This window comes from Astyanax mexicanus, chromosome 14, assembly GCF_023375975.1.
Source record: "Astyanax mexicanus isolate ESR-SI-001 chromosome 14, AstMex3_surface, whole genome shotgun sequence".
NCBI lineage: Eukaryota > Metazoa > Chordata > Actinopteri > Characiformes > Acestrorhamphidae > Astyanax > Astyanax mexicanus.
In genome coordinates, this window is record NC_064421.1 from 297,486 (window position 1) to 317,027 (window position 19,542).

The following is a 19,542-nucleotide window of genomic DNA, read 5'->3' on the forward strand; positions in this document are numbered from 1 at the left end:
TAATTTATTTAATAATAACCTAGACTATATATTAACATTAATAATATCTACATGTTTGTTTACTTTGCCCCATTTTATTATTTTTAAATATAAGTTTAAATATTAATTTTATTTGATTTTCATATTTTATATATATTTTTTGTAATAAAATAATATGAATATTATTTATAGTAGTAGGGGCAATGTTTTTATTATAATTATTGTGATTGTGATTCTTATGCGTAACTGATATCTGAATTTTCTATGTTTACTGGTCTATGTTTATTTAAGTATTTAAAGTTTGAATATTATTTTTGCAGTTGTGTTTTTTGTTTTTAAAAATATTATTATTGTAATATAACATTAATTTACAAGTAGTAGTATGATTATCAATAATAATAAATATACTATAAAATAAGTATACTATTTTTTACAATATGCTTAAATTAAACTTCTATATACTATATATACATACATATATATATATATATATATATATATATATATATATATATATATTTTTTTTTTTTTACAATATACTGAAATTAAACGTTTTTTATTTTGAGTCCAAATGGCAAAACTTTTATTAAAAATAATAAATGTACTATTAAAATAAAGAAACAATTTTTACAAAAAATTAAAATTTAAATGGCAATATAATGATTTTCATTATTAATAATAAAATACTATAAAATATACTATTTTTTACAATATACTAAAATTAAACGTTTCTTTTATTGAGTTTAAATGGTAAAATAATATTAATTATTATTATGTATATTAAATATAATGTGCAGGTTGCTATTGGCTGCAGTTGCGCCGGGTGTCCAGCTGGGGGCGGGGCTGTAGGTGAGTGAAGGACCCGGATGGTTTCGTCAGGAAGAGCCGCGCGCCTCTGAAGCTCCGGATCGCGCGGGACATTTACACACCTTTACACACCTGTACAGACCTGTCCGCGCGCACCTGCACCTGCTCTCCAGCGCGTGAGTACCTCACCTGTGTTTACTGCCGGTCCGAGCCCGCAAACAACAACAATACCTGTAAACAGACAGAGCGGCCACAATAATGGAAACAGCGCCAGTGGTGGAGGAGGAGAGTGCGCATGCGCGCTGCGCTGTTTCATACCATAATAAACAGATATGCTGGTCGTTAACTGAGATTGGGGGCGATTTAAGGTGGAAATGCTGTTTATATGAATGAGAATCTGTGTTGTAGTGGGATTTATACTGATTCGTTTCGTGTTTAATTCGATTTTGAAGAGAACAAACCGAATTTTAACTGATTTCTGCTGTTTCTTTTTCGAACTCGCCGTTCCACCTTAAATGGTGCAGCAGTTGCGTTCGGGCGCTTCGGGCACCAGAATGCAACTGCTGCACCATTTAAGGTGGAACGGCGAGATCTAAAAAGAAGCTTGTAAATAGAGAAATAAGCAATATAACCGAATTATTAACTCATATAACTCATATTTTACAGCTTTATATGAGGCTTATAACATGTTATATTGCTTTTTTTTATAATTGTATTTATTATATATCACCATATATTTATTACACTGTACTGTAAACAAGGCAGTTTTTTTCATATTTATACAATCTGAATAAATATGAAAAAAACTGCCTTGTTTACAGTTTTTTTCATATTTATACAATCTGAATAAAAGAAAAGTTTTTATTTTTTGTACGATCAGAACAGTGTTATCTAAAGGCATAATGCAATGAACCACTTCTGACACCACATTTTACTAAAGTACAGTACTCATTAATAATCAATACCGTGCAATTAAGAATCAATACATATAACATTTCAAAACAATAGTGCGCTAAAGTAGCATGCTAAAATTTTTATTTTTAAAAACCGCTATGTCCTAATAAATCGTAAATAAACTAATAACACTATTGTTAAATACTGTTGCTGTTGCTGTACTGTTTTGGAGTACTGTAGTCTTATAAAAAATATTTTGGTTAGTACAGAGCTGTGGCATTTAAGGTGGACCGGTGAATTTGAAAAAGAAGCTTGTCAATAGAGAAATAAGCAATATAATCGTGCAACACTTTCTCGATTGCACATTTTGTGAGTTCAGTGATCTGGATGGTAAGCGAATATTTTTGGCGATATAGTTAATATAGTGTACGACTATATTAACTATTTAAAAGGAGAGGATAGATGGGATCATGTATCACAGAATTTTGGCACACAAGCTTCTTTCCTCGGTAAGAGCATTGAAGATGGAGCGTGGCTGGGTCTTCCAGCATGACAATGACCCTAGACACAGCTGATGTTTGTAAAAGCAGTCCTAAATACCTGACTAACTGCTGCTTTTATTAAACACCTGTGAACATGGAAGAGATTCGGTAATATACACAGGGTTCCCGCGGGTCCTTAAAATGTCTTAAATTAAAATCCTGGTATTTCAGGATTAAATTGTCTAAAATTTACTGTAAATTTGCTTTAGGTATTAAATTTTCAGGCGGTGTGTTTAATGCCAGTGAGAAAACTAGCTAACATATTGACCTTAACGGCAAGTTAGCTAAACTACAGAGAAGAGAACTAAGGTTAGCGGTGAGCTAGCTAACTTTAGCGGTGGACTAGCTAACATGCCAACATATGAACGTTAGCGGTGAGCTAGCTAACTTAGGTCTAAATAAGTATTTACTAAGACTATAGTAAATAAATCATTTTAGGCTGAATTTTAAAGCTGCGGTTCTGGAACGGTTCAGTTGGAGACTCTTTGTGCAAAAAAAAACTGTACACTTTACAAAGTTTTGTTTTTGGGTTTTTATGTTATCAGGCACCACTTTTAAAGATGTAGACAAATCAGCTAATGATGAATGGACATGATACTTATTATATTATTATTATTTTTATTATTACTATCAGTAGTAGTTGAAGTAGCAGTGGTGTTAGTGGTAGTATTAGTGTTATAAACATCATCACTACAATTTAATTGATCATTTTCTCTTTTTTCCGTATATACATGAAGCTACAAAAGAGCTCATTCAAATTACATGTTATGTTGTCTCTGTTCTGCATCATAATGGAACAAAAAATATATATTTTCTCCCAAAGAAATTATGACTACATTTTGGGGTCTTAAATTATATTTATCAATGTTTTAAAAAGCATTAAATCTGACTTTTAAAATGGTGCAAAAACCCTGGTATAGTAAGTATAGTATTATCAGAAACAGGGCTATATCAATATTTTATTGTATTATCTTCATGATTCTGAAGCTTTAATGATCAGTAAAGAGTGTAAATCAGTGCAGTGTGAGAAACAGCAGGGCTCTATAGAGTTCTGTAATCTGGGTCCGATATGAGGAACCGTGTGATCCGTCTCTCACTTCCCCTTTCTGTTTTTATTCCTGCTGTAAATGATTATTAATCCGCTCACAGTCAGTCCTTTACTGCACTTTCACACTGTAATCAATACTGTAATCTACAGCATTTACTACAAAACAATATAAAAAAACGGAGATAATAATAATAATACTACTACTACTACTACTAATAATAATAATAAATATAGCCGCCAGTAGCAGTTAACCGTGTAGGCACAGCCCTGTAGCTTTAGCGAGCTTCCTAAAAGTAGGTTTTACACATTATGCAAATATCATGCAAAATCTGTGTGAGTTTTGAGAATATGCCTTATAGTTCAGAAGTTGGTTCAAATCCCGGTCATGCAGCTTGCCATCAGCTGCAGGAGCCCCGGGAGAGTACAGTTGTCCTTGCTCTCTCTGGGTGGGTACAGTACATTGATGGCACTCTCTCTTTCCCCTCATCACTCCTAGGGTGATGTGGATCAGCACAAAACAGCGTCTGTGAGCTGATGTATCAGAACTGAGTACTGTTTTTTTTTTAAAGATTTTGTAAAATTTGCTAACATTATAGCTCAGTCTGTCTGTATTTTCCGTAAACTATGATCCATTAAAATGTTGTCTTTAAAGGAGAATAATTGATTTGTGATGCTGATCTGTTATCATTATATTATATTATTATACATTATATTACATTATATTATACAATAATATTGTTTATCATAAAATACTGGGACGATATTTGGATGTAAGAACCAAAAAATACTTACTGTGACAAGCCTAAATATATAGCATTATATTAAATTAAGTGTGTGTGTGTGTGTGTGTGTGTGTGTGTGTGTGTTTTCAAGCTGATCTGGTTCTGCTGGTTTTCTGGGTTTACTCCCTCTCTCTGTTTTTCACTCCCCTGTAAAAGTATTAGAACAGTGCGGCCGATCCCTTTATTTCTACTGTAAACTGAAAACATTTGGGTTTAATATTAAATTTAAAAAAAAACTTTTTTCAGCTTTTATCTCCAGGTTTTTACATCTGAATCTGATACACAGTCCAGAAGAAGCACCTTCTGTCTGAACCCAAACCCACCTGATTATCTAATGAGCAAAAAGTATTAAAACAGATAAACTTAAAACAGATTAAAGTAAATAAAACTTTTTATTTAGATACATATCATTTTCTTGCAGTAACTGCATGATGTCTGTTAGTGCTGGGCGATATGGGAAAAATCATATGTCACGATTTGGAATTTTTTATATCACGATAAAGATATATATCATGATATTCCACATTTGAGTATGTTTTCAGTTATTCTTCGAAAAATATGACAAAATAATATCATTGCACACATTTTTCCAACTTTATTTCAAAGTAAAAAAGCATTAAACCCAACTTTCACAAATGAGAATTACTACATTTTAGTGCAGCAATATATATGTGAATATACCAAATGAAAAGAGATGCGGTAGATGCAGCAGCTAATTTGTTCAAAATTATACACATTATAACACATAAATTGAGTTATCAAAATAAATTCAATTAACATTTTTTAAAGTGTCCGTCAAATAGGCTAACGTAAAGCAGCGTCACGTCGCAGAAAACCACATTATGAAGCTTTTTTGGTGAAGATTACTTTATCATCACTTAAATAAACCCAGTTTATGCAAAGTGACCTCGCCAATACATTTTAGCGTAGCCTACTTTACATATTTACATGAATAATTGATGAAATTACCGTAGAAACGATAGAGAGGATAGAAGGTAAGTAGAACGTTACTCACACTTTTCACAATATCATCCTCACGATGTTTATCATCATATCACACAGCACTAGTTCTTTCTATACAGAACTCACAGTGTTTCTGTCAGTAACTGCTGTGGTTTGTTCAACATCTGTTACTTAGTAAACCAGGACACACCTGTGCAACAAAACTCACCTGACAAAACCCGCTCCAATACTTTTGCTCGTAAGCAAAAAATCCGGCTTGTGAAAAATAATCATAATGATTTTGAAATATAGAAATAAAGCTTTAATTGCAAGATAGTAGTGCTGTGTGATCTGATGATAAATATCGTGGGGATGATAGAAAAGTGTCTATAGTGCTACTTACCTTCTATCATCCCTATCGTTTCTACAGTAACTTCATCAGTTATTCATGTAAATATATAAAGTAGGCTACGATGAAATGTATGGGCGTGGTCACTTTGCATATAAAGTAATAAAGTAATCTTCACAAAATGTGGTTTTGTGACGTGACTCTGCTTTACGTTATTTGACGTATATTGTATATCATGAAATACATCGTTATCGTGATATAAAAATTCCATATCATGATATATGATTTTACCCATATCGCCCAGCACTACACGATAGTGTATATATAAGTAAAGCATAACGTAAGTAATGAACAGAATTTACTTTTGTATTTAATGCTTAATATTTTTACTTCTAATATTTTGATAACTGCATATAAAAAAAAAATGAATTCATTTATTTATAAAATCAGTTGAATTAGTTGATAAATTCAGGTGCAGATCGTTACTGGGATTATTTCTTGTAAATCCTGTTTATTTAAAGGTCACCTTCCGTCGTTTTTTCTTTCATTTTAAAATGTCTAGTTGTGGTCTCTAGTATGAATGAATGACGTGAGGCGTTTTTGTAAAAAAAAAGTGCTCAGGTGTCTCTGTATAGCTCTTTTTTAATGGACTGTTTTAGGGGTGTGTCCAAAATGACCGGATTCCAGCTTTGCTCATGAATATTCATACATGCAAACAGCATGCAAATATCTCTCCTCTGATTGGCTAGGAGCACTGCGACGCCCCTCCGCCGCTCTGCCGCTCACTGCCTCCCACCTCCTAACTGATGAGCGGTGATGTTGCATCGCTTCAGCTCCGCCTCTGGGAGTTTCTCGAGCCAAGGTGGGCTGGTCTGTGAGTTTCTGCCTACGTAGGCAGAAAGATCATTCAAAATTCACCCGTTTTTCGGAGGGGGGGAGGGGGGATTTCTTTGCTTAGCTCCTGCAGACAATGGGGGCTGCAAAACAGTTTAATGTGCAGGTGTACACATTCAACTCGGAGAGACCTACTGTATTCCACAAAAAAACAAGAAAAATCGCATTTTCGCGGAAGGTGACCTTTAATAAAGTTTATAATAAAGTTTATTAAAGGTTATTTTTTCAGGGTGAAGTTAACTGCACTGTGTGGGATATGTCACAGCTCAGCTGATCGGTGTCTCAGCTGATTGGGTGTGTGTGTATAGAATGGGAGGAGCCTAAGTAGTTTTAATTTTTTTTTTTCTTGTGGTGGTTTATATGGTGTTTGTGGTGGTTGTGTGGGTAACCAGATCTGTGTGTGTTTTCCTGTAGGTGTGTGTGTGTGTGTGGTGGTCCGGTCCGGTCCTGATGGATGAGGGACAGTGTCAGAGCGACGCCCCACTGAGGCGCAGCGGGGCCGGGGAGGCGGAGCTTCAGAGCGAGGGCTCCGCCCGAAGCCCCGACCAGAACCACACCCACCTGCTGGAGGAGGGGGAGGAGGTGGAGCAGGGCCCAAGGGGAGGCGGAGTCATCCACCTCGACTCCTCCCACAACCACCACACGGGGGAGGAGGAGGAGAAGGAGGAGGAGGACGAGGAGGAAGATGAGGTACGACTGATCAATACTAATAAAAAAATTATCATGACTTTTATTAGATAATTTCTATTACTGTTTCAGAAAGTTTAGTTTATCTGTAACCAGTATTTATATTTGTATTTGTTGTTAAATTAGTGAATTGAGTTTTTAATTATATATATATATATATATATATATATATATATATATATATATATGTTTATATATAGTTCTTACTAATAAAATTGTAATATATTTTTTACACGGTAAAAATTTGCTTATTTTTAAAAATATAATTAATAAGTAAATGGTGTCCCCTAAAGTATGTGAATGATTTTGAAAAAAAAAATCCAAAATAATTGATCAAAAGCATGCAATCATAAATAAAATATTTAAAAAATAGGCTTTTACTTTAACATTAAAGAAGTTTTCTTTAAAACTAACATAATCTTTCTAACTTATGTAATTTATTTTCATTTATAATTATTTTCAATTTATAATGATAAAAAGTTATAATTATTTATAATGTTACATACAATAATTAATTTTTATTTATTGTCACACAAAACTAATAAATTAGAACAGATAATACTAGCTAATGCTACTGAATAAAAATGCTAATGCTAATGCTAATCTATCTGCTGTTTCAATGCCAGCTATATAAAAAATAGCATAAAAAAAGACTTAGGCATATCAAAAAGTAGCTAACTGTAGCTTACTCTGCTAATAAAAAACTAAAGTTAAAAATAGCTTAAATGAGTTAATTTGAGAACAGAAACTAGCTTATTGTGCTAAACCTCCTTTTTATAGATTAACAGACAGACAGTGCCATCTAGTGCAGTGGAGGGGTAAATGTTCAGAATTGAGCAGCACTGTTTAGATAAAACAGTAAATATATGTATTGATTGGTGATTGATTAGATGATAATCAGTATTGATCTGTGGTTCAGGCGTATGAGGAAGGATCTAAAGTGGAGGAAGAGGAGGATGAAGAGGAGATAGACAGCAACAGCGGAGCTTTCTCTCCAGAACCAGATTCACACATCCAGTTCTCCCAATCACCCAGTCCTACAGGTACCATCACACACTATACACACACACTACACACACACTATACACACACACACTACACACACACTATACACACACACACTACATACACACACACTACACACACACACACTATACACACACACTACACACACACTATACACACACACACTACACACACACTATACACACACACACTACACACACACTATACACACACACACTACATACACACACACTACACACACACACTACACACACACTACACACACACTACACACACACACTACACACACACACACTATACACACACACTACACACACACTATACACACACACACTACACACACACTATACACACACACACTACATACACACACACTACACACACACACACTACACACACACACACTATACACACACACACACACTATACACACACACACACACACACACTATACACACTCACATCCAGTTCTCCCAATCACCCAGTCCTACAGGTACACACACACACTATACACACACACTACATACACACACACACACACACTACATACACACACTACACACACACACACACACACTACATACACACACTACACACACACACACACACACTATACACACACACTATACACACACACACTATACACACACACTACACACACACTATACACACACACACTACACACACACTATACACACACACACTACATACACACACACTACACACACACACACTACACACACACACACTATACACACACACACACACTATACACACACACACACACACACACTATACACACTCACATCCAGTTCTCCCAATCACCCAGTCCTACAGGTACACACACACACTATACACACACACTACATACACACACACACACACACTACATACACACACTACACACACACACACACACACTACATACACACACTACACACACACACACACACACTACATACACACACTACACACACACACACACACACTACATACACACACTACACACACACACACACACACTATACACACTCACATCCAGTTCTCCCAGTCACCCAGTCCTACAGGTACCATCACACACTATACACACACTACACACACACACTACACACACACACTACATACACACACACACACTATACACACACACTACACACACACACTATACACACTATACACACACACTACACACACACACTACATACACACACACACACTATACACACACACTATACACACACACTACACACACACACTACATACACACACACACACTATACACACACACTACACACTCACATCCAGTTCTCCCAATCACCCAGTCCTACAGGTACACACACACACTATACACACACACCTCACTACACACACCAGCCAATCAGAAACCTCGCCTCCACTGATCTCCTGCACTCCAAACCCGGCATCTGATTCACCATCAGATCAGCTGATCAGATCTATATGTTCCCGTATGGATCAATAATGTATCTCTATTTATCTGTGTTTATAAATAATAATGTATGTATTATAACTGTATGATCAGAGGATCTGGATATAATTTAACAAAAACACACAGATAAAATACACTACATTTATATTAATATTATTCATATTTATTCTAATATTAGTGTTTTACTTGGTGCAGGAAGTACTTGTGTGTATATATTACTGTCGTACAGTAGATCATATAGTGTGTGTGTGTGTGTGTGTGTTGCAGCGTCTGAAGGTCTCCTGAGTCCGGAGTGTGTGCCGGTGGGCGTGGCCGTGTCACCGGGACTGGGTCAGTCGCTGGGGGCGTGTCTGTGTGTGTTACAGGAGAGAGGAGACGACGCTATGCTACCGCTAACACTACACCAGGTCTCTCTCACACACACACTACACACACACACACACACACACACACTATACACACACACACACACTATACACACACACACACACACACACACACTATACTCACACACACACACACACACACTATACACACACACACACACTACACACACACACACACACACACACACTATACACACACACACACACTATACACACACACACACACACACACACACTATACACACACACACACACTATACTCACACACACACACACTATACTCACACACACACACACTATACTCACACACACACACACTATACACACACACACACACTATACTCACACACACACACACTATACTCACACACACAGAGAGGTGAGTGGATTAAGCAGAAAGAGAACATTACAGAGAGAGAGAGAGAATACAGGAAAAAGAGAGAGAGCAGAGAGAGAAAAGAAAAGGAGAAAGCAAACGAGTAGAGAGAGAGAGATAGAGAGTAAAGGGAGGGAGGTTTTGCTGCTGCTGGGTGAGTTCTCTTTTTTTTCTCTTTCTTTTTCTTCTATCTTCTCTGTATTAAACTTTAATTTGCATATTCATGCTCCTCCCCCATTGTCATACATGCATATATATACACACATTACACCCCATAACATTATGACCACCTCTCTAATACACTGCTGTTCCTCTGCATGCAGCCTCAGAGTTACACCTGTAGCTCTGAGACCACGCCCCCCCCCACTCTGTCTCCTCCGTCAGGGGGAGGTCCTAATGATTTGGCTCGTTGGTGGAGGAGGTGTGATGTTGGTGTTTTGGTGTTAAACTGAGTGATTTTGTTGTTTCTGCAGATCGCTGAGGCTCTGGTTCTGGAGGGAGACTGTATCCTGCTCTGAGTTCAGATTCTGACGAGAAAAAAAGATTAAAAAAAAAATTATATTGCTTCAACGACCCTAAAAAATATATATGATTTATTAAATGTGTGTTTGTATTAAATATGTATTGGATAACTGAATTTAGACCACTAAAATGGTTTAAAATAAATAGATTTTAATTAGACATGGAATATGCTTTTTAAATATAACATTCACCATACAGTCATGTTTAGTCTCAAAAGGAAAACTCAAGGAAGGCAGTCTGAGACACTGAGCTAAGACTAGGAGGTGAATCTGGCTCCGCCTCTGTACAGTATAATCCTGCAGTCTGAGGGTTAATTATTCGTTTTATTACTGGAGCTATAGGCTAATTAATATAATTAATGCAGCAGGTAAACAATCTGTTCCTTAACGAACTCTACAGACCAGCGGGCGATCTGCTTCCTCCAGCTGGAGAAACTCTACCACGAGAGAGTGCTGTCCAACATCGCCACCCTGCAGGAGCACTGGGGTAATTACACCTTCCACCCCACTATACACCATACATCACCTGTTAAAATCTTTGTTTTATATTTTAGGTTCTTCAAAAAGTAGCTCCTCTTGTTTAGATGATGAGTTTTGAACATCTCTGCTGGATTTTCTCAGTCAGTTTTATGAGGTAGAGTCTCCTGGAATTCAGGCTTTCAGTTAACAGCTGTGCTGAACTCATCAAGAGTTAATTACTTGAATTTCTTGTCTCTTAATAAAGTGTTTGAGAGCATCAGTTAAAGTAAAGTAGTGAAGAGGTAGAGTTACAGGTATACAGTGAATAGTGAATATTTCAGTAATGTTCGAATCCAGGTTATGAGAAGCAACAACTACTCAACTAAGTAAAGTGATGGAACTGGCACTCATCAGGACCGCCCCAGGAAAGGATAGAAGAGTGAGAGTTTCCTCTGTTGTACAGGATAAGTTTATCAGAGTTATTAGTCTAACAGAGTATTTTGGTTTGTTTAACACTGTTTTTAAGTTACTACATGATTCATTATGTGTTCCTTCATAATCTGATAGATCACTTCACTATTCATTTACTATGTAGAGAAATAAAATACAAATAAAAAAATGAATGAGAGCGCATTCAAACAGCTTATTGTTATATAACAATATTCTCTCTCTCTCTCTCTCTCTCTCTCTCTCTCTCTCTCTCTCTCTCTCTCTCTCTCTCTCTCTCTCTCTCTCTCTCTCTCTCTCTCTCTCTCTCTCTCTCTCTCTCTCTCAGAGAGCAGATGGCGTCTGATTGGTCAGTATCAGAGCTCTAGTGTGTGCAGCAGTGACCTGGATGCAGAACACCTGGAGAGACTGAGACACATCTGCAGGACACACAGACAGTGAGTACACACACACACACACCTCACACACACAAAACACACACACAATACACACACACACACACATACACAATACACACACACTACACACACACAGACAATACACACACACACACACACAGACAATACACACACACACACACACCTCACACACACAAAACACACACACAATACACACACACACACACACAACACACACATACACAATACACACACACTACACACACACAGACAATACACACACACACACACACAGACAATACACACACACACACACACAGACAATACACACACACACACACACCTCACACACACAAAACACACACACAATACACACACACACACACACAACACACACATACACAATACACACACACTACACACACACAGACAATACACACACACACACACACAGACAATACACACACACACACTGATTATTATATGTAGATACACATCCCTCACATTTCTGTAAATGTTTTATCATATAATTGAGCGGGTGGAGGTTAGAGGCGCTGCACTGCTTCACCTTCTGTCTAAGGATGCCCCACAGGTGCTCTATAGGGTTTAGATGTGAAAAGAGGCGTGGCCTATGTTGTCCTATGAAGATATATTTGAGAGGTGTACTCATATTAGTAATATACTCTATGCTTTCATGTGTGTTTAATATGTAACAGTGATGTAATATGTATGCTAGGGGTGGGCGATATGGCTCTAAATTAATATCACAATATTTGATGGTATTTTTGCAATACTGATACTCTTGGAGATATGAGAAAACTGAATTAAAATATATATATTTTAATGATACACTACTGGAACAAAATTAAAATTAAATTTTATTACTGCATACGATTTGATATGGGCACACTGTCTAACTGAGATATTAAACAATACAAAAATTTGATCAGATTTGTAACAGAAGTCTACTAATAATAATGCACTCCAAATATCTCCATATATCCAGGATTAAAGTAAAATAAATGATACTGGACAGATATAATCTGTCTCTAGTAGATATATAATGGGAAATGAGAACAGTGTGAATTTTTATTTTGATTAAAACAGTAAAAAAAAAGTAGAACCCTGATGTGATAATTATATAAAATATATTTCGAGAGTACATTACTGCAACTAAATTAAACTTAAATTCTATTTTTGCATATACAGACAAAATACAAGCATTTTATCAGATTTATAACAGAATTCAATGACCAGAATATCATGATACTAATAATCCTAATTAAACACTTCAAATATCTCCATATATCCAGGATTAAAGTTAAATAAATGATACTGGACAGATATAATCTCTAGATATAGATACAGGTAAAATGATTATATTTCAGGGTATAATATTGTTCACGATATTTAAAAATGTTGGTGATATTATTGTGTACGATATGATATGGCATACCCCTAATGTATGCTTAATATGATTATTATTATTATTATTATTATTATTATTATTATTATTATTATTATTGGTATTACTATTACATATAAATATTTTAATGTATATAATGTGCATGGCCATCCATCCATCCATCTATGCATGTAGAGAAATGCTCAGTCTGTGATTGGATGATCACAGGTTGATTGATGATTGGCTGTCTGTGTTCTGTGCTCTGTGATTGGATGATTTGATGAAAGCTGAGAGTTATTGGTGATGTTTTTCTAAAGGTTTTCTGTACAAAGCAGTAACTGAAATGTAATTATGAAATTGTGTAATTAATTACGCTGAGCTTTTTGACGGTACAGTCTAGTTCTGTTGGTTATCGATCTGTTGGTCACAGACAGACAGACAGACAGACAGACAGGCAGACAGACAGGCAGACAGACAGACAGACATGTGTCTGTGAGCTGAACTGTGATCAGTATATCAGTGCAGTAGTGCTGTAGATTTATATCAGGATTTATGAATGCTTTTCTGTGTTATTAACCGGAGAGCTTTGGGAAGATGGAGCTCTGTAATTGATTTTAATGGCCGAGTAAATATTAAACATCCGGAGCTGCTGAGATCTCAGCTTCAACCTAAAAAACAGATAAAAAACAAAGTTATGTATTGTATAATACATAATACATAGTAGTGTATAATTATAAATTTAATTCAAGGGGAATTGAAAAGTAGAGTTACTTTGTTGAGTCACTCTGTTCCATTTTATTCTGGACAAAACATACAGAAGAATTGACAGACAAACAGACAAACACAGGTATACAACTGGGCAGATAGACAGATGGATTAATGACCATATGGCTAGAGAGACACATACACAGACAGACAGAAAGATTAAATAGATAGATATTCATATAAATAGACAGACAGTGATATGGTCAGACAGATAGACAGACGGTGAACTGTTGTACATGCATTAGCCTGTAGCATCTCACTGTAGCGTCTGGCTGTAGCGTCTGGCTGTATCATCTGGTTGTATCTGTAGCGACTCGTTGTAGCGTCTGGCTGTATCTGTAGCGTCTGGTAGTATCGGTAGCGTCTGGTAGTATCGGTAGCGTCTGGTTGTATCTGTAGCGTCTGGTTGAATCGTCTGGTTGAATCGTCTGGCTGTAGCGTCTGGCTGTAGCGTCTGGCTGTATCTGTAGCGTCTGGCTGTATCTGTAGCGTCTGGCTGTAGGTGTAGCGTCTGGCTGTAGCGTCTGGCTGTAGCGTCTGGCTGTAGCGCCTGGCTGTAGGTGTAGCGTCTGGCTGTAGCGTCTGGCTGTAGCGCCTGGCTGTAGGTGTAGCGTCTGGCTGTAGCGTCTGGCTGTAGCACCTGGCTGTAGGTGTAGCGTCTGGCTGTAGAGTCTGGCTGTAGGTGTAGCGTCTGGCTGTAGGGGTAGTGTCTGGCTGTAGAGTCTGGCTATAGGGGTAGTGTCTGGCTGTAGAGTCTGGCTGTATCTGTAGCGTCTGGCTGTAGCGTCTGGCTGTATCTGTAGCGTCTGGCTGTAGCATCTGGCTGTAGGTGTAGCGTCTGGCTGTATCGTCTGGCTGTAGGTGTAGTGTCTGGCTGTAGGTGTAGCGTCTGGCTGTAGGTGTAGCGGCTGGCTGTAGCGTCTGGCTGTAGGTGTAGCGTCTGGCTGTAGGTGTAGCGTCTGGCTGTAGAGTCTGGCTGTAGGTGTAGCGTCTGGCTGTAGGTGTAGCGGCTGGCTGTAGCGTCTGGCTGTAGGTGTAGAGTCTGGCTGTAGGTGTAGCGTCTGGCTGTAGGTGTAGCGGCTGGCTGTAGCGTCTGGCTGTAGGTGTAGCGTCTGGCTGTAGGTGTAGCGTCTGGCTGTAGAGTCTGGCTGTAGGTGTAGCGTCTGGCTGTAGAGTCTGGCTGTAGGTGTAGCGTCTGGCTGTAGAGTCTGGCTGTAGGTGTAGCGTCTGGCTGTAGAGTCTGGCTGTAGGTGTAGCGTCTGGCTGTAGCGTCTGGCTGTAGGTGTAGCGTCTGGCTGTAGCGTCTGGCTGTAGGTGTAGCGTCTGGCTGTATCGCCGTGGGAACGGCTGCTCTGCTCCAGCATATGTCTCAGCGCTGCACTGTGGGATATTTGAGCCCGGCGCTAGTGTTTCAGCATGGGAAATGTGCCGCGCTAATATTAGATTCCGGCTGAGCGCAGAGCCGCAGCGCCGCTAACCCGGCTAACAGTTTATACGCTCAGATCCAGAACCAGAACCAGAGTCCGGATCCTGCTGACCTTCTGCTCTTCTCTCTGTTCCACAGACCAACCAGGAGCTCCGACAGGGTGAGTCTCACTCTACTGATTATTCACCCCTTAAACTCTGTTCTACTGTTTCACACTTTTATACAATATTATACAATTCATATCTATATACTGTCAGTCTGAATATTTCTGGGAATATTAACCCTTTATAAATAATTCAGCTGATATAAATAAATCAGAGCCAGTGTAAACACCACTATAGTACACCCATAAACACAGGTTACCTGTACCAGACTGAAGGGGGCGCTAAACCAATTATCCAATCACCTGCATGTGTTTGACAGAAAAATGGTGATGGGTGATGTAATATAAAATAAAATAAATATTATTTAGTATTTAGTATCTGTGCTATAAACATGTATATACAGCTCTGTGTAAAAAAAAGAGAGCACTTCAGTTTCTGAATCAGTTTCTCTGATTTTGCTATTTATAGGTTATTTATATTGTAATTTAGAGCATTTATTTGCAGAAAATAAAAATTACTGTAATAACAAAAAAAGATGCAGAGCTTTCAGACCTCAAATAATGCAAAGAAAACAAGTTCATATTCATAAAGTTTTAAGAGTTCAGAAATAATCAATATTTGGTGGAATAACCCTGGTTGGTTTTTAATCACAGTTTTAATTTCATGCATCTTGGCATCATGTTCTCCTCCACCAGTCTTACACACTGCTTTTGGATAACTTTATGCTGCTTTACTCCTGGTGTAAAAATTCAAGCAGTTCAGTTTGGTGGTTTGATGGTTTGTGATCATCCATCTTCCTCTTGATTATATTCCAGAGGTTTTCAATTTGGTAAAATCAAAGAAACTCATCATTTTTAAGTGCTCACTTCTTTATTTTACATAGCTATAAATAGTTTTTTAGCTCTGATTGTTTACAAATAATTTAGCTGAAATCAGGGTGAATGTAAACACTGCAACACACCCAATACTCCCCCAGACTGAGGGGGGCGCTGTAACAGATACTAAACAGTGTGTTAAATTAATACAAACAGTATTAATAAAACAATTCTATACAACTTTATTCAGACCAGCTTTTAATACTAAAAACATAAAAAAATAAAATATTTAATTTATAAATCTACAAAAAAAGATTATAGTAATAAAAGCACACTTAGAGTTTTAAGGGTTAAACTCTATATATATGTATTTGTGTGTGTGTGTGTGTGTGTGTGTGTGTGTGTGTGTGTGTTTCTACAGTGTGAGCTGGTGGCCAAAGTACAGCGGAACAGTGTGTTCAGTGAGAGCGGTGGAGAAAAAAAAAGTGAATCAGAGCGTCCATGCAGTTCAGGTGAGTTTACACCTGACTTACTCCTGATTCCCATATGGCTTACACCTGATTTACACCTGATTTACACATGACTTACTCCTGATTCACATCTGATTTACACCTGATTTACACATGACTTACTCTAGATTCACATATTGCTTACACCTAACATCTAACGTACACCTGATTCACATTTGACTTACACCTGATTCACATCTAACTTACACCTGATTCACATTTGACTTACACCTGATTTACACATGACTTACTCCTGATTCACATCTAACTTACTCCTGATTCACATCTGATTTACACCTGATTTACACATGACTTACTCTAGATTCACATATTGCTTACACCTAACATCTAACGTACACCTGATTCACATCTAACGTACACCTGATTCACATCTGATTTACACCTGATTTACACCTGGTTCACATATGACTTACTCCTGATTCACACATGACTTACTCCTGATTCACATCTAACTTACACCTGATTCACATTTGACTTACACCTGATTTACACATGACTTACTCCTGATTCACATATTGCTTACACCTAACATCTAACGTACACCTGATTCACATCTGATTTACACCTGATTTACACCTGGTTCACACCTCATGCACAACTGACTTACACCTGATTCAAACCTGACTTACACCTGATGTACATGCCTGACAAACATACAACTTTACATACACCTGATCTACAGTTAACATATATCTGCAAAAATGTACCTACACACCCCTGACACACATACAACTACACACACCTGACACCTGTGTGTAGATTAATTATGGGGTCAGTATCAGTAGTGAGATGTTTGGCTGTGGGTCCAGCTGACGGAAGTAGGGGACAGATGGACGCTGGATCTTCAGTTTCAGATCTGCTCTGTGTTCCAGCTGTTTAAAGCGCCACCACTATGATTAGGAGATCACTGGTTTGAATCCCACTTATGCAGCTTGCCATCAGCTGCAGGAGCCCTGAGAGAGCACAGTTGTTCTTGCTCTCTCTGGGTGGGTACAGTACAGTAGATGGCGCTCTCTCTTTCTCCTCATCACTCCTAGGGTGATGTGGATCAGCACAAGGCTGCGTCTGTGAGCTGCTGTATCAGAACCGAGTCGCTGCGCTTTCCTCCGAGCGTTAGCGCTGTGATGCTACTCAGCAAAAGAGGTTCAAAAAGAGGCGGAGTCTGACTTCAGATGTGTCGGAGGAGGCGTGTGCTAATCTTCTTAACCCTCCTGGTGTTAAAGCATCAATCAATAGTGATAGGGAGATTTTCTGCTGAATAGGCAGGATAAATTGTGATAAAAGGGGAAAAAATGATAAATAAATAAAAAATGGGGGCAGGGTGTTCTAAAACTTTTGACCCGTGGTGTGGATGTGTAACGGGTTCAGTGAGCCGTTTATTCTGCTGCGACTCGCTGAACAAACAGGCTGATTCAGTCACATGATCAGAGTGGCTAAGGGCTAAACATTAGCATTTAGCGTGTTAGCTGGAGGGGTTTTGGGGTCGTTTTAAACAGCTGAGCCATGCTAACGCTAACAGCAGCGCTAACGCTAACAGCCATGAAGAGACATTCCAGCATGAACCACAAGACAGGCAATCCCCCCAGCCCCCGTAACACACACTATACACACACACACACACACACACACTCACACACACACACTCACACACACACACACACACACTCGGAGAACCCTGCTGCATGTGTTATTGATGAGGGTCAGCGGTTCTGTGGGTTGGTGTGTGTTACCTGAACACAGCGCTGCCCAGCGATCACTTACACACCCGAGTTTCACTTTCACACACCAGGCATACCAACATTCACACACACACACACACACACACACACACTTTCCCTGCCCACCACCCGTCTTTCCAGCCACCTGTCACTACGAGTGTTGACCACTATCTCTCTCTCTCTCTCTCTCTCTCTCTCTCTCTATCTCTCCCTTCAGCAGGTGCACTCAATACACTTACACTTTAAACAAGGGGTGGGACAATATATCACAATGGCAATATATCCCATCCTTTTTATTTTAAATACATAATCGATACATGGCGTCAAATATGGAAAGTGTTATTGTAACATAGCCGCTCTAAACTCCCTATGATTCACAATTAGACTTAGTAAGTTACTGTTCATTACTCCACATGGTGGCGCTATAATCTACTGAACAGGGTTAATAAACCTGCTGTGAAGAATATCAGTTGTTAAATTGTTTGAAACTGAAACACCAATTAATCCATGTATTTTATCCTCCTCAGTAACACATGCTGTAAAGTATCGTAGAGAATTATCTTTTGATATCGAGTATCATGATATCAATTCTTCAGATGTTGGGTAAGTGGGTGTGGTTTAGTTGAGTTAGTGGGTGTGGTTTAGTTGAGTTAGTGGGTGTGGTTTAGTTGAGTTAGTGGGTGTGGTTTAGTTGAGTTAGTTGGTGTGGTTTAGTTGAGTTAGTGGGTGTGGTTTAGTTGAGTTAGTGGGTGTGGTTTAGTTGAGTTAGTGGGTGTGGTTTAGTTGAGTTAGTGG

The 19,542-nt window shown here is 38.1% G+C and overlaps 1 protein-coding gene and 1 long non-coding RNA gene across 3 annotated transcripts in view; one reads left to right on the forward strand and one right to left on the reverse strand.

Annotated features, from left to right (window-relative positions):
* Nucleotides 1-824: 824 nt before the first annotated feature.
* Nucleotides 825-19,542, forward strand: part of cnsta (consortin, connexin sorting protein a) — a 32,025-nt gene continuing 13,307 nt past the window's right edge. Inside the window, exons 1-9 of the mRNA XM_049463481.1 lie at nucleotides 825-962; nucleotides 6,652-6,927; nucleotides 7,844-7,967; nucleotides 9,665-9,804; nucleotides 10,633-10,663; nucleotides 11,081-11,167; nucleotides 11,915-12,023; nucleotides 15,719-15,740; nucleotides 16,921-17,011. Coding sequence (XP_049319438.1) covers nucleotides 6,688-6,927; nucleotides 7,844-7,967; nucleotides 9,665-9,804; nucleotides 10,633-10,663; nucleotides 11,081-11,167; nucleotides 11,915-12,023; nucleotides 15,719-15,740; nucleotides 16,921-17,011 — 844 coding nt within the window. The 5' untranslated portion in view covers nucleotides 825-962; nucleotides 6,652-6,687. The remainder of the gene's footprint in view (nucleotides 963-6,651; nucleotides 6,928-7,843; nucleotides 7,968-9,664; nucleotides 9,805-10,632; nucleotides 10,664-11,080; nucleotides 11,168-11,914; nucleotides 12,024-15,718; nucleotides 15,741-16,920; nucleotides 17,012-19,542) is intronic.
* LOC125780975 (uncharacterized) lies at nucleotides 17,023-17,534 on the reverse strand. 2 transcript variants are annotated; one of them, XR_007424019.1, is made up of 4 exons: nucleotides 17,456-17,534; nucleotides 17,306-17,422; nucleotides 17,196-17,239; nucleotides 17,023-17,089 (listed from the first exon to the last, which is right to left on the reverse strand). It is a non-coding gene; the product is annotated as an uncharacterized LOC125780975 (long non-coding RNA). The 2 variants fall into 2 exon arrangements; XR_007424018.1 differs by lacking the exon at nucleotides 17,023-17,089 and having other exon boundaries at nucleotides 17,169-17,239.